The 16220-nt window shown below is 40.2% G+C and overlaps 1 protein-coding gene across 1 annotated transcript in view; it reads right to left on the bottom strand.

Annotated features, from left to right (window-relative positions):
- Positions 1–2340: 2340 nt before the first annotated feature.
- The window catches only part of rngtt (RNA guanylyltransferase and 5'-phosphatase), a 113933-nt gene continuing 100053 nt past the window's right edge, over positions 2341–16220 (bottom strand). The window contains exons 15-16 of the mRNA XM_085372042.1: positions 5935–6058; positions 2341–2696 (exon numbers count right to left, since the gene is read on the bottom strand). Of these exons, the coding sequence (XP_085228168.1) occupies positions 2530–2696; positions 5935–6058 (291 nt within the window). The 3' untranslated portion in view covers positions 2341–2529. The remainder of the gene's footprint in view (positions 2697–5934; positions 6059–16220) is intronic.

The raw sequence follows: 16220 nt of genomic DNA, 5'->3' as shown, positions 1-16220 counted from the left end.
ATTCGGTAACATCATCCATGATTATAGTCCAAATACATAAAAGACCCAACTAAAAGTATCCCTACTCACATGTTCACAGATGTTATTCTGTGGCAGGTGGTTATGTAACAATAAGTATAGACATTACTGTTTATTTTGTAACTACAGCACATTACAGTCAGCATTTATTCTTTAAGCAACAGGGATGAGACCGACTACAGAAGTGAGGTGAGACGCCTGGCCACGTGGTGTGCTGACAACAATCTCTCTCTGAATGTGGAGAAGACAAAGGAGATTGTTGTGGACTTCAGGAGAATGCACACCCAACATGCTCCTCTGACCATTGACGGAGCGTCTGTGGAGAGAGTGAGCAGCACCAAGTTCTTGGGTGTGCACATCACAGAGGATCTCTCCTGGATGTACAACACCACAGCACTGGCCAAGAAATCACAGCAGCGTCTCTTCTTTCTCCGCAAACTAAGAAGAGCAGGAGCACCAGCCCCCATCATGTACACTTTCTACAGAGGCACCATCGAGAGCATCCTGTCGAGCTGCATCACTGTGTGGTTTGGAGCCTGCAATGCGTCCTGTCATAGAACCCTCCAACGCATAGTGAGAGCTGCAGAGAGGATCATTGGTGTCTCTCTCCCCTCCCTCCAGGACATTTACAGCACCCGTCTCACTAAAAAAGCCCTTTGCATAGCGGCTGATCCCACGCACCCAATGCAAAGCTTCTTCAAGCTGCTGCCGTCAGGGAGGAGACTGCGGAGTCTCCAGGCCAGGACCAGCAGGCTGAAGGACAGCTTCATCCATCAGGCTGTCAGGAAGCTTAACTCCCTCCCGATTCTGCCCCCTCTCCCCTCTCTCCTCCACGGTCTCACTGAACTCTGTCACACACACACAAACACACACACTCTCTGACTCACTCACTGGCCTGCACCAGTTACCAGTCACTTTGTGGAGCATTTGACTGCCATTACCTCATAAGACTTTGTTGTTACACTTTCTCTTACCGTACATTACTAAATCTCCATTTGCACTATTTGCCTATTTGCACTACTCTGCCTGGTTTACACTCAATGTCACTTACCCATTATATTGTATATTGTATAGCTTTCTTGTTATATGTAAAATTGTATTTATTTAAATTTTTACTTTTTAATTATTTTACTTGCATTTTTAAATATATTTAAATGTTCATTTGCTATTTATCTAGGGATTGAGAGTAACGCAATTTCTATTCTCTGTATGTCCTGTACATGTGGCAGAATCGACAAATAAAGTTGACTTTGACTTTGACTTTAAGCTTCTGTTTGATTTTGCTTTAACATGCTTTAAGCATTTTGTTGTGTTTTGTCCTCCTGCCCGGGGCCTTCAGAGAAAAATCAGTTAAATCTAAGTGAAGCAACTTTTCTATTAAACTGTTACCTCGTCCTTGGCAAACAAAATACACCTTAAAATGAAGATGTTTTTCACACAGATGTGCTGTTTCTTAGACTGAAAAGTGTCTAAGATTTTTTCTGCCTTTTTGAAGCCAAATCACATGGCACACAAGACATTTTTTTAAAAAACAAAATCCTAATTGGCTAAACACAAAAACCAGTGTTCTTCACTTTGATGCTGGATATAGCATAAACCTTTTGGCTTTAATACCTCGGTGTAGATGAAAACTGGGGAACAACGAGCGCATGGCGAATTAAAATCAAAGTCAAGCGATTTGAGGCTCTAATCTTCTGGAAAAGTTGTATTTATCCTTCCGTTTGAAGCTTCTTCACTTCTGCGAGACAATTTGTTGATTTTTGTTTCCTTTTGTGTGCCACCCATCTGCAGCTTGACTTCACTGGTTTTGTAGTTGTAGTTACTTTGTAGAGACTGTGTAATCACGTTGTCATCTCCCCCGCCCACCCATGTGGCCTTTAAAACAAAAGTCCACACAGATGGGCTGAGGCAGAGTACTGAGATCTAATCCTTATCTGAGATATGAAAACATTTGGAAACCCCCGCCTGAGTCTTACAGGTGGAACTCAATGAGAAACCTTAATCTGTTAATTGAACATCTGCGCAGCTTTGTGTAAATCTACATGAGACCTGATGGTGGAAACTATTTTTGTAGTGTAGACTCATCAAGACAGCAGACTGAGCTTTAAAGATGTTTACTCCTCTTTCAAAATCAAATTAAGGAACTAGTTGACAAAACATGAACACGGTTTGTCAGGTGTTATTTGTTGCTATAACAATTCCCAAGTAAATAAATACCAATTAGCTCAGTTGTTTAAAATTATAAACAGCAAAACAATGAAAAAAAAAAATTACCTAAGCGTAATTTTTTTTTTTTTAAACATTTTAATAAGAACACAGGCAATTAAAGCTACAAAGAGGTCTACAATGTAATTTAATAACATCGAGGTTTTCTGGTGCCCCGAAATGTATGGGCTGATAAAGCAAACGTGCTGCAGGTAAGAAAGCCTTGAAATGTCCTTTATCTGTTGGGGTGTGAGTGGCTGGATGTACACCGTAACCGTGGAGCAGTCCCAAAGGCGTAGCTACGGGCTACGGGATGGCCCGGTTGGGTCTCTTTGGAGGGGGAGGGGGCATTAGCTCAGAGTCTGGGTCTCGCGGGTTTTTCCGGTTTTGGGATTGTGCTCCCTGAGCACAGCGGTCCAGATACTCCAAAAGGATTTCCTTAGTGACGGGCTCCCGGATGCTTTGACACACAGCTGGACAAAAAAAAGGAGAAAGGAAGTTACAATAGAAATGCCGACAGGCTTTTCCAGCAACAGTGAATTCATGGTTCTTTCAAGCACGTTCTCATTCCCAGGTGATCAAATAATGCAGTCTGTCTCTTGCTAATCTCTTCCTAAACAGAGCCAGTGAGTCAAAGTAAAGCAAAACACAAAGATGCAAAGGCGAGTCATGATGTACACTAGAACTGCCTGTTTCATGTTTCATGTATCATGACTCAAAGTCCTACAATCCATTCACACACCTTCTAACATGCACGCACACACACTGGTGGCTGTACCAGGACCAATTTAGGGGTCAGTATCTTGCGGGCATGTTGAAAAGATGAGCCAATGATTGAACTGACTGGTAGATGACCTGCTCTGCCTCTTGAGCCACGCCCGCCTCAGAGATGTCCTGGCATAAAAGTTACGTCGCCACAGCAGGTAACTCTGCATGTCTCAGTATGTGCCAAATGTCTATCCTAACACAACCCCGCTATACTATGGAGCCATTTTTCTTTTATAACCTAAGATGGCCTGGTGGAAAAAACGAAAAACTTAACGTCATCACTGACCGTCCACTCTCGAGATTTAAAAGCAAGAGACACCTTGTGCATAACAGAAAGATTCAGGCACCTGAAACAACTGCATTCTCTGATGATGGTGTGGATGATGCAAAAACACCTAAATTAATGATTCATAATTATATTAATCAGAGAGGATTCGACACGCATCCAAGCTGCTAAAGTACATTTTAACCACTATTTTATCACAGACACACACCAACTTTTGAGTCACTCCCACTGTCTACGGAAACATGATATGGACTTTTTGATTTTGAGTGCTAGAAAAAAGCCCCTCCTGCTCCACAGCTCCCTCTGCACGGTTATGACAGCGCCATAATACCAGCAGCATACTGACGACTATATCCAGCCTCTAAATGAAGCGAAATGTTATCAGCTCGGGGACAAATGTGTTACTATCTGACCAGATTTGAGATAAAAGGCGCTTTTGCCATCTGGGCTCCGAGGCTGTACAACAGTCCGCCTCGGGATCTAAAGCTCAATAATTCAGGACCATCTTTTCTATCTTCTTCAATCAATTTCGTTCATTCTTTAAATGTGTTTTCCCTCGCTTGTGCTTCTTGTTTTTATTGCTTCAATATGTACTTTTATGCTCCTCCTTGCATAGCGCTGTGAACTCAGCATTTAGATTAAGTGCTACACAAACATGGTTTATTGCCGTGTTTATCTATTATTTTTGCATTCTGTCCTCGCCTTGCTCTGCTTTGTTTGTGTCCATTTGTTTCTCCTGTTGTGGTTGCTGTGCATTTTCATAGCATGTGGCACGTGGGGGAGAACTTTAAAGTTTAAAACAAAAATCACAACTTGTGAAATGAAACCCAATTTGATTGAAGCATTGAATTTGTAATCGTTTTCCCCTTTTCATGCATTTCCCATTATAAGTCCATTATTTGAAAATATATTAGAAGTAGTGCCACATCTGCACTGTCTTCAAGACAGCCATTAACTGTGGAGGTGAAATGAAAGCCTAGGGTTGCATTGCCTAACTGCAAGAGATGGCCTAAAAATGTGCATGGATAACGTTTGCAGTCCATCACAGCTGGATTTTCATTCCACCTTCGAGCGTGTCCGTGTGAATCGACTGCAAACATATTGGATTTTTGACTGATGTCGTTGCACCGAAGTAGGTCTGAGAGACCATAACCCGGGCCAGATTAAAGCCCTTGAACTAATAAATTGTCTGACAGCTCTGTGGTAGCGTTTATCCTCTCTCACAACATCTACCTCTTTACTGCTCTAGGGGTGCTGCTGGTGGAGAGGAAGAAAGGGTACTCAGACTGAGAACTCACGATTTATTCTAACTTTAAGACCCATAGCTCATTAAAACCTCATTAAAGAGACTTAAATGTACAAGCACAAGACAAGCAAATCCTTGTACTTAAAAAAAAGTTAAAAAATGCATCATTATATATGTACAAAAAACTATACAGCAAAACACTTTATTGCCAAAGTGTGCAGAAGACCAACAGCGTAAAAATGCAGAGCCTCAAAGCAGATGCCTTAAAGCAGCGGAAGAAACTGAGGCTGCAATTCACACCGGACCACCAAAATTGGACAATAGAGGATTGGAAAAACGCTGCCTGATCAGATGAGTCTCCATTTCTACATTTGCATGGTTGGGATTTGTTCAGAATTTAGCATAAGCACCATGAAATCATGTATTCATCCTGTCTACTATTAATGGTTCAGGCTGGTGGTGATGTTGATGGTAGGGGGATTTCTTCTCAGCACAATTTGGGGCCCTAAGTTCCAACTGAGCATCATTTAAGCACCACAGCTGATAGAATCTCACACCACCCTACTGCATGTATCTCTCAGGGCACAATCAAAGCCCTTTGAGAAGCTGGCGTTGCCCCTCTGCAGCCAATGTGGCTCCACCAAACAAGACCCTGTCTCACTGAACAGGGAGAGAACCACAGTTTATGTCAATGCTCAAAGCGGTCGAACCCTGGACAACTAAACAAAAACCAGCATGTATAGAAAAAATGTGTGGTGTGGTGACTTTGCCCCAAAGGCATATTTCTTTCCTAGTAAGCTTTACTAGCTTTACTACAAAGACAAACGACAAGTAGTTTTATCTACAAGTAATAAGATACATCATACGGCTGACGCTGCGTGACCCTCCACTGTGCGCATTAATCAGCACAATTATAAGACCGACTTATGGTTCCTACTGATTGGTTCTTTGGGTCAGGGGCAGGAGAAAGGCCATCTTTGCTGCTACAGTTTTCCATTTAGCTTCCTTTGATTGTCATGTCATGTTATCAGCCAATAATATATCATGCGCATTCCCATTCACGACAGTAAAACCTCTTAAAGATTGGAAATTGTGTGGCAAAATGTCAGCTACTCTATTCACAGTGAGGAGCTAAAGAAAACAACTTGTCCTCAGCTCCAAAGACAAGGCCACAGTGTCAGTGTGCATTCTTAATGGAGAGTACACAACATAACATCTGCCCCTCCGCATACACAGTCTCACAATGCAGAAATAAAACTGAGGCTGTTGCAAATACAAATAAAAGAAATATAGATAAAATAACCCATTAATCACAGGCTGACTGGCTGTTATTTGCACAGATTTAGACTCAGATACAGGAGACAGTGGGATATTAAAAATAACGGCTGGAAGGAGAAGGACAAAGACTCACCCATGGCTGTATCATAGGAGTTGGGGAAGCTCTTGTCCACCCTTTGCCTCATGAACACCCAGCTGTTGTTGGTAAAGGTGCACTCAATGATCTTGTTGTCGTATTGTTTCAGCTCTTTAGTGGCCTGCGCAGACAGAGATGAGAGACGGCGCGTGCCTTTAATGTGAGCGAATACAAAGCATATTCTTTTCTCTTATCACACGTTAAAAATCGTGAATCTAGGTGGGGTATTATGGTCTGGTTTACCACAGCCTTGCTTTTTACTTTGAGCTGAATCATTGTAAAAGGTTTCAGGCACATGCTGCACAACTGATCAATGCAGCTACTTTTGATAAATGACACACACAACTGCAATTTCTTCACATTTTCTTTATCATCATCATCAATTTTGTTATTACTGATACTAATTAGATACTTTTAGAAGACATCAAGAGGAAAAAGACTTAAACTTAAGGCTGCTCTATGCCCGATGCATTCAATTCTACAAAAGCAAAGCAAATTGCAATGACAGAGCACTAAATTGGGATTAAACTGACCGTTGGTTCATACAGGCCACAAAGATCAGCTAATCTCAGTGCCACATTAGCTGATGGCTTAGCAGATATCACTCTACACATCCAAATGGCACAACTAATTCTGGAAACAGTGTTTAAAGATGACTTGTTATACTTTTGTTTATAGTCATGGAGAAATTGAGCATGACAATGGCTGAGAAAGGTGATTTAAGTGGCTTTAAATGTGTCATGGCTGATGGTGCCAGACTGGCTGGTGGAAATATTTCAGAAACTGGTGATCTGCTGGGATTTTCTCCCACAACCATCTCTAGGGTGTACAGAGAAAATACCCAGTGAGCTGCAGGTCTCTGTGCATCAGGGAGGTTCCAGCACAGAGCCATGTCACCAAATTACTACAGATGGAAATAAACTACTTTTGACTTGACTGGTCTTCACTGAAACGCAGTAATATGCAGCTCACTGTGCAGATTAACTGAATGTCTTATTCAAGTAGCGGCAACATTTGACTGAAGCAAATACTGACATGTCTTGTGGGAATCTTCTGAGACCAAGGATCTCTCTAGGAGAGAAAACACTCAAGAAGACTCAGAAGTCTTATACAGAAATATTTTGGGTGACATTTTTGAAATTAAAGGATAAATGTACCATGAGTTAATGTTCACATTAACATCCATTTTCCACAGTTATAAATTTTAGGTTTCTATTAAATGAATGTATATTGCTATTTGTATTGGTCTTTAATACTATTTGGGCACAAGCTTTTTTTATGTACAGTAGTTTAAATTCTTATGTTATTCTTCTTGTGTCACACATTTCCTTCAAGTTTCAATTGATTTTTAGCATCAGTATTAAATAATTGTGTAACTGTACCTTTTAGAAGATGAAAACATCAAAAGCACAGGCTATAAAGTATTGTAGTTTAGACATGGAAGGTTTAAATGTAATAAATCGAAATCAACTGTGGTGTGACTTTAGGAAGCATGCTTCTTTGAATGTAAGACGAGGCTCTGATGCTTCATGCAGAAGTATGACGGAAGCTAATCATGTAGTTAATCTTTATTTTTGATCATTAAACACAGCTGCATTGCTTCAGAAGGACCTACAATAACACATCAGCACATACAAACACTAACACAACACGAGTGTCTGTATTTCATCTCTCAATAAAGCAGTGCAACAGCTCCTGCTCCACCTACTGAGCTACACAGGATCACTGACTTATTACATCACACTTTGCTTTGAAAACAAAATCAGCTCTACACACTGAGCACACTGTAACACTGCTGAAGTATAAGAAAATGGCACACGATACTGAAGATCAAGCATGAGTCAAAGAAGACATTTGAGCATCTGTTGTTTATTTGTCGAGGGACTGAGAGGATTGTCGAGACTTGGAAAAATGCAAATCTTGTAGCTGCTGGGAACGTGGAAGACAAAAAGTGCAGCTGAAGCGGTCACGTGCAATTGCACGCTTTTAAAATACGCAATAGAATAAGCAATGACATGAGTTGCTATGAGGTGCTGTGATGTGACTTTTCACCTTGGCCTCGCAGAGAGTAAAAATGACGAATACCTCCGGGGTTCAGCGTGAACACGCAACCTTTAGCTGAGGTCAGAGAGTGACTGGAGTTGCCAGGAAAGCACCAGTATTTGGCAAGACGCTAAAAAACACAAAGTAAGAGCTTATGTGATCCTGGAGCGTGGTGCATCTGGGCTAACAGTGGGGGTCGAATTCACACAGGAAGCAAGAACGCTTGTGAGAAAGGAAGACAGAAAGTGAGAGAAAGAATCCAGACTAAACAGACATCTTTTAAAAATAGCTTTTTAGATAAACACACTAAATGGCCTCTAAATTGATTTGCAGCTGTAACTGTTAAATATTGACAAAACTACTGAGAGCTTATTTTGAAGCCAAGTCAAACATTTTTTTTTTTTTTTTTACTAGGAGAAGAATTGCAGATGATGTAAAGCAGCGACAGAATCTCTGAGCTTTCCTAAAGCTCCACACATCAAACTGCCAGCAAGCTGTGAAGGGCAGTACAGGCAGGCGGGACGTGCTGCTACAGGCTGGATCTCTTCCTGCTGGTGAAGGGTGACATGTTGGCTGCCATTTTCCATCACCACTTGGTGCTTAATCCATCCAAATCTGTTTCATTATGGCAGCACACGTGTGCCACCAGTTATCAGGGACTTTGGCAGTCAAACTCTTTATCAGCCAATGTTGCACTATTGCAGAGCAGAAGCGCTCTGCTGCCTGCCTTCTATTCAAATCCTGAAACAATCAGAAATATATACAGCAAATATAAACATGGCTGACAAGGAAGAAAAGCAGCCTTTTGTTGTGGACAATTTTTTTTTTTTTTTACTAAAACGTGATGAGAGAGCTCTTTTTTCCCCAAGTATCAAGGCTCAGTGAAAAGACACGGAGGTTATGATTGGTCATACTGAAAAAGTTCCAGGACTTGACTGATCAAACCACTGTTATGACCACTTGCAAGAGAGAAACAACTTCCCTTTAAACTGACTCGACTTTGTTTCATGTCAAGCATCATCGTTGCTGACGAGAGCTCCATTTCCACAGCGTCCATTCCACAAAATGACACTATAGCTGAAGGGTTGCTGTTCTGAGCACTGCAGAAGAACAATCGCAAGAAAACAGAACAGGATTTCCAGGGAGTGACTAAAGTCTGAATCTGATTCCTGAAACCTTTTCACAGCATCGTGCATGCTGGAGAGTTGTATTTTTAATATCCAGGCTCATGTTCATAAAAACACTAATTACTCATGACGTGATTATGTCTTAATGAATGCAATTTCCATTCACATTAGTGGTACAGTGCCAGTGTGTCATCTGATAATCCCACTAAGGATTTCTTGTGACTGTACAATGTTAATTCCCCAGTAATATATTCTGTCTCCCACAGTTTAGAAATTTTGATTTAAAATTTTTAAGGCATTATCGCTTCATATATGCAGCAGTAAAAAATAAAAATAGCCAATCATTAAGGTAACAATGCTGTTATCTTGTCCTGTGTATCAATTTTTATTATTCTGGTCAGGGAGTTTATAGTAGCGCTGACCTCAGGCAGTTCAAGTTACAAATAGGGCTGTTCGATATAACGATATATATCGGATGAAGATATAAAAACGTCTATCGTTTGTTTCGTGGTGTCGCAAAATAAACTGTTTACGGCAATATTTTTTCATCGTTTTGATGGTCACTGTAGTGGCTACATTAATTTCTTAAAGTTCTCTCTTTCTCTTATATTTAATATAACCACACTACGGACGGACAAGAGCCTGTTTTTATGCGTTGTCGTTAGCAACAACGACGGTAAAACCATCGCGTGTCCACTTGTTTATTTTCCACATACACCTTTCACAATAAAGCTCAAGATCCTGTTGAGACTGAATCGCGTGAAAGAGTATGCAGAGTATTTACGGATGAGAAGCAAAAAAGAGCCGCCAGGTGCTAACAAATAAACCTTGGGCTCAAATGTTAGAACAAGCCTTTCCCCGCAGCACGCTGTGTAATAAATACTCACAATTTATGTGTAAAAATGTATAGTTTCATGCATCGTTAAAACACTGGACTCCAGGTACACGACGCCCAGCTGGAAACACTTCACGCAAATCGAGCTGCTCGAGATTCACTACATCGTGCAAAAAAGAAGAAGAAGAAGAAGAAGAAGCAGCAGCAGCGGGACCAAAATTAGCTCCAGACTACTGGAATTTATGATATCTGACCTTTTACCAACCTGTACACAGCACGCAGGCAGTCGCCCTGCTTCCTTATCAAATACTGGATCCTGTGGGGACTATTGTACGAGCGCATTATGCTACAGTATGATGTCAGACGAATAAACAAAGTTTGTAATTTCCTTGAATAGCTGTTTTATTTTCCCCATCACGCCTCTCTGTGACTGACCCTGCCTTTGTTTCATTCTCGACTTAATCAGAAGGGGCCCGGAGGTCTGCGGCACTGCAGCACCCGGGCCCATTTTAATAACGAGAAACTGGATGAAATAACGTATAAGTGTGGAAATGATATAAGATGCAAAAGTAAGACTATGAACAAACGCACCCTCGAAGGAAATAAGATTCTGGATAGACTGTATCAATATTCAATCCTAATATATGATGCATGCTCAAAAAGAATACGCTAACATCTCCTCCCTATTAATATTAGCTTCCACTAAAACACACACAATTCAACAGGATGACTCACAAGACAAATGTTCAGTAGTAAAGTTAAAATATTTGTCACAGATCAGCTGCATTATCTACTATGTAATTACAGCTATATGTGCCCTTGAATAGCTGTGCCAGAACAAACAAATGGGACTTCCGACCACTCCACGACTCCTTTTGAATGTGCGAGATGACATCAGGATTGAGGTCTCTGGTGAATATGTATAATAACAATCATTATCCCACACATTCAGATTGGCTGCCGCATCGAAAAAGAAAGATGAGCATAACAAGGTAATAATGTGTAAATGAGGCAAATTAGAGGCGAGCAGGCATGCGGCGCACTGTCGAATCTGGCAGTTAAACAACAACTGCTCCAAAAACTTCTCAAACTTTTAACTGGTTGGTTTGTTTTGGTCTGCAGCATGACTGAGTGTTTTCCTGTGACAGCACTTTTAATTACACAGTATTCATACTTTTTTTTTTTTTTAAATCCCACAATTTAGATTCAACAATATCCAGGAAAAGTCTAAAAAAAAAAATGTCTGAAAAATCCAAATCACTTCAATAACATTTCAATAAAGTCCTGCCACAGATTAAACACAATAAAATATGTCTTTGCGTAACTGTTCGCTTACTTAGAAATACATAAGTCGTATAAATTACAATTCAGCGCTCAGCAGGTGAATTCCACGCTGATAAACTCTCAAATCTCAACTTCCTCAAAGCAAAGACACACCGACGTAGGTGTTTTGATTAGACCCTAAGTCTGAATGCCTTGAAATTAAGTCATGTAACAAAAGTGTATGACGTTTGATTCATTTTCGCAACTCCAGTCAAACTCCAAAGGATTCAAAATGCATCAATAATAAACCACATGAGAAGTTCAATGCACTTATTGGCAAGATGCATCTGGAGTAGGAGCAACAAAAACGTACACATAGAAGATGCCCTGCTTTGGAGCAGATAAGCTGTAAAATTTACTACTTTGCATTCTTTTCTTTTTATGCATTTCTTTTCCAAATTTTTAAGGCGAAACTATTGTATATTCTGGAAAAAACAAAAACAAAAAAACAACAACACACACACAAGGGTGGAAAACGAACAAGAGTTTGACTCAAACAGACTAAGTTTGTGAAAAAAAACATCAAGACCATACTTCTATGAAAAACCCACATATCCACTGTGTTGGGAACAAAAAATCAAGCTAGTCCAGAAGTGCAATATGACTGCCTTGAAACATCTCCAGCTTCAACAGAGTCCCAAAAAAGTGTATTTCATAAAGTGTTTCTATGAAATACTAAATAAATATTCTTTCCATGAGCCAAAATATCATTTGTGATTTTAAATGAATGACATTAGCTAAATAGTGGTCCATGTGGGTGGGACCAGTGGGTGGTCCCTAGATTGTGGTCCAGGCAATCCTGTAGTGACAAATTTCAGAGTTCACGCCCTGGAGGACGGGGCTGTGGCCCCCCCACACCCTCTAGCAGATTATTACATGAAGGAACCTTTTAAAAAACAAAAAACAAGCGCGTCCATGCTCACAGGTGTACACACGGGTGATCACACCCACAAACTACACCCTTTTTGGCTCCTACCTCAAAGCACACTGTGTTCTGTTGATCTTATGTGCTGCACAATAATGTTTAACATTTAGTATTTACTGTCATATTCCCATATATCATTGTGATGTTGTTTATTCTATTACTCTTGTTCTCTTCTGCTTGCTTTCTTTTTTCTTTCTCAGCAGGTGATCCAGGTGATTGATATATGCATTTTTTTTTTCTCTGCCCGTTCTGTTGGTTTTTGTCTTTTGCCCTTCTCCCCCGTCCCTCTTCTCAGCTGTTTCTCTTTCCCTCTTTCTTTCTCCCCTTCTTTCCCCCAGTCAAGTCTGTCCCGTATTCAGTAAGTGAAAATAAAATAAACAATAAAAGGTGAATCAAATGGACCATTACGGCAAGGCTGGGATGGTCAGTTTGGTAAAGTAAATCCGTTGGGCATCTTTCTTTGCCTTTAGACAACAATTCTGATGGCAAAAGAGCCAAACGGGACAGGCCAAAAATAAAAATAAAAAATAAAAAAATAAAAAATAAAAATAAAAATAAAAACATTTTTTGATCTATTTTCTGCCTGTGGCCACACCAGCATTGGGAATTAAACTAAAGCAAATATTTAAAATAACTCGAGTGAAACAAAACAGGTGGAAAGTGTGGGAACACTGAGGTTGTTGGAAATTTCCTACAGACTAAGATAAATGATTTTTCTTAGTACCAGTTTAAAAAAGAGACAAAGGAAAAACAACTCAGTCACGCAGAGAAAATTAACAGCAACCATAAATTCCAGCTCATCTTCGTTAATTGTGGCATTAAATGAAGAAACAGACTACCAGGGTCAGGTGTTCTTTTATCTCAATCATCTGGCTTCAAAGAGGCCAGTATGAAAAAAAGCAGCTAAATTAGCTCATACTTTAAGAGGAAACAGGTGCACCGCTTCTCCTGCAAACTAATGAACTGCCATGTGTTTGTTTTCCCAGAAATATATGTAGAGAAAGGTCTGCTGTGCCAATTAAAAAGGCATGTCATTGTTTCATAATGACAAAATAATACCATTTACTTATTAGATCCTCACAAACACCTGCGGAAGTAATGATGAAAAGGAGATGTTTTAATAAAATGTGCTTCTATCCTGCTCATCAGTGTGTTCATATTATAAGTTAAATGCACAAATGAAGGATTTGGAAACTAGAATCTTAGAAGAGGATTGGAAATGTCCAGGGAGCTTGAGAGTCTCAGATGTTGTTCCTGGGATCCGCCAGTGCCACTCGCCCAACTTGCGGGTCACTGAGTGCTCCGATTATCACTGTTGTCTTCACACTCAACATTTTCTCAAGATCCTCTTTCAGCGTTTGGTATTTCTTGAGCTTCTTGTGAAAAACAAGAAGTTGCAATAGCTACATCTATCACTACAGCCTTCATCCTCTAGTCGTTCACTGCTACTATGTCCGATTGAGTTAGCCTGTATCTGGATGTCCTACATGATCTTATCTTGGCCATTCTCGAACACCCTGGAGGGCGTGTCACATTGTGACCTCGGGACTTCCAGGCCATACTGAGCACAGATATTTCTGTATACTATGCGGGTGCCTTTCAGTGTTACCCTTCCTGCTAGCATCTTGCACCCTGCTGTTATGTGCTGGATCTTGGCTGCTCTGGTAGACCCCAGCATCTATGGATCTTGTGCTCATAGATCTTAGGCTTGTTCCTGTGCTGTCTTTCAGAAAAAAAAAAAGAAAAAAAAAAAAACAAATTTCAGAGTTCAAATGTATTGAGTATTTTTCTGCAACCAGGTTTTGGGTGCTACTCCATCCTCTTGCCCAATTATGATCGCTTCTGGTTCAAAAATAAAATGGCAATGGCAGAAATGCAAACTTGATGCTTCAAAATGGCAACCCGCAAACCAAATGCTGACGTCACGGTGGAAATGTTTTTGAAAGTCTAGGAATAACGACAACCCAAGCATGTGAGTCAACCCCAGTTTGTGAACCTGTATAGTCAAAAAATAAAGGTCTAATTATGTAACACTTTTCTATTTCTGATACACGTTTTCAGTTTCATCACAGCTTGGTGAGTAGTTGGTGAGTGTTTTCTCACAAGTCAGCATCCTCCATGCATACCATGGGCGCCCACAGCAATCTGCCAGTGACCAAATCAATCGTAAGGAGGTTTTCAGTGCAGCACACTCTTGGTGACTCAACCTACAGCAACCACATGCTAACCGGTCAAGGACTGCCCATCGTTTCCTAGCAACCTTTGGTTGTCAGGGGGTCACTGATGGGTCTCTCAGCCTTAGTGAAAGGGGCTTTAGCAATCGATTTCACAGTGACTACCGGTAACCTCCAGCAACCAGTTGGAGAATACTCATTTCAAAGCAAGTGGCGGTCCCAAGAGAGCCATCAACCAGTCTCTAGGCCTGTGGCCTAACCCGGGTCACAAATAAAATCCTGTTTCCAAAAAAGCTAAAATGATAAAATAAAGAAAGAAAAATTACACAAATTTACAAATGATTTATACTGTGCATTTAATTAAAGTATAAAAACAACATATCAAAAGGAAGAAACCAACATTTTTTGTAGTGTTTTGAAAAACATGCTCATGATGAATTTAATGTGAGCAACATGTTTGCAAAATTTGGGATGGGGATAAGAAAATACAGGAAAAACATTAAATACTGCTATAAATAAATAAATAAATATGATAAAATAAATACTGTTATGAGTGGTTTTAGTACTTGTGTTTTTTTTAGCTTGTAATTGCACTGACTTGACTTAAACTGTTTCCAGAACATTACTGTTTTTATTTACATTACATGGCTTCAAAGACTTTCTTTCTAAATTCTAATTACAGCTGAATTTTTAACAAACAGCAAGTCATAAATAAGTCCAGACATGCTTATTATAATTAGACCATTTTTCAGTAAATACTCATTAATTCCAAACAGCATTTAGAGAGCCACACAAATGTTTTCCAGAAGTCTGCTGTCTCGCAATATTTGTGAGACAGCAGACTTCTTTCTGAAGCACTCAGCTGATAAATTCTCAGACAACATCCCTTCCAAATATTCACTTTACCTATACCCTGTAGGTGCAGACAATGTAAGAAATTACAACAATAAGGAACTAAATTGGAAGACTGAGCCAATAAAACAAGTTTTCGTGAAGATTACAACATTTTTCCTATCACACACAAAGTTGGTTTGATTTCTCTCAACAGCAGCTAAATGGATTTCAATATAGTGGAAACTGGATATGCCTCCAAATGCATCTAATAGGCACGTTGAAATTACTAGCACAGCCACAAGGAAGGCGATGAATGTCAAAACCATTGTGTGACAGAGCACAGCAGACAACAAACGCACACACAGGCTGTGTAGAGGTGTCAGATTTATCAGGAACAGCCTTTCTGACTAAAACCACAAGTCATCAAGTCCTGCGATGACAAGTAATTACCATTTTTAGCATATTCACATTCAGACTTACTGTAAAACACATTTTACCACAAAAATAACAACATGCAATCTGACAGAGGATGACCCCGGGGCTGCAGCTTTTGCTCCGACACCCCGTGAGAAGGTTAGAGACCGAGCAGTAAACAGAATCTGCCGTGTTTGGTGACAGAGCCCAGGGCTGATACATGGGAATCTGGCACGACAAGACGATACGATAGGGAAAAGAAAAGCTTGTTTACTGTGTTTTTGAACCATGACTGAAAAGGCTACAAATGCTACAAGTCATTTCATGGAAATTTACAGCAAAGTAAAACAAATGGAAACACATGTTGCTCGTCAGCTGCCTCAGACTGGCAAATTTTCATTCTAAATTAATGGACCCTAACCAATATATGATGGTGATGCGATGGTAGCTATCACTGGAGTGCACAGGACCGAGTCTGTGTTGCTGTTGGTCAAATGTCTGATGATGTCATCTCAACTGTGTATTCACACACAGCAGACATTATGCAACTATGAAACCCGTTGAACTGAACATCACTGTTATGTGGAGCTTCCAAATGCATTTTGTTT

The sequence above is a fragment of the Diplotaxodon limnothrissa genome, linkage group LG15 (assembly GCF_057381915.1).
Source record: "Diplotaxodon limnothrissa isolate DT_005_m linkage group LG15, D_limnothrissa_male_GT1.1, whole genome shotgun sequence".
Classification (NCBI taxonomy): Eukaryota; Metazoa; Chordata; class Actinopteri; order Cichliformes; family Cichlidae; genus Diplotaxodon; species Diplotaxodon limnothrissa.
This window is presented reverse-complemented; position numbering and strand designations above follow the sequence as displayed.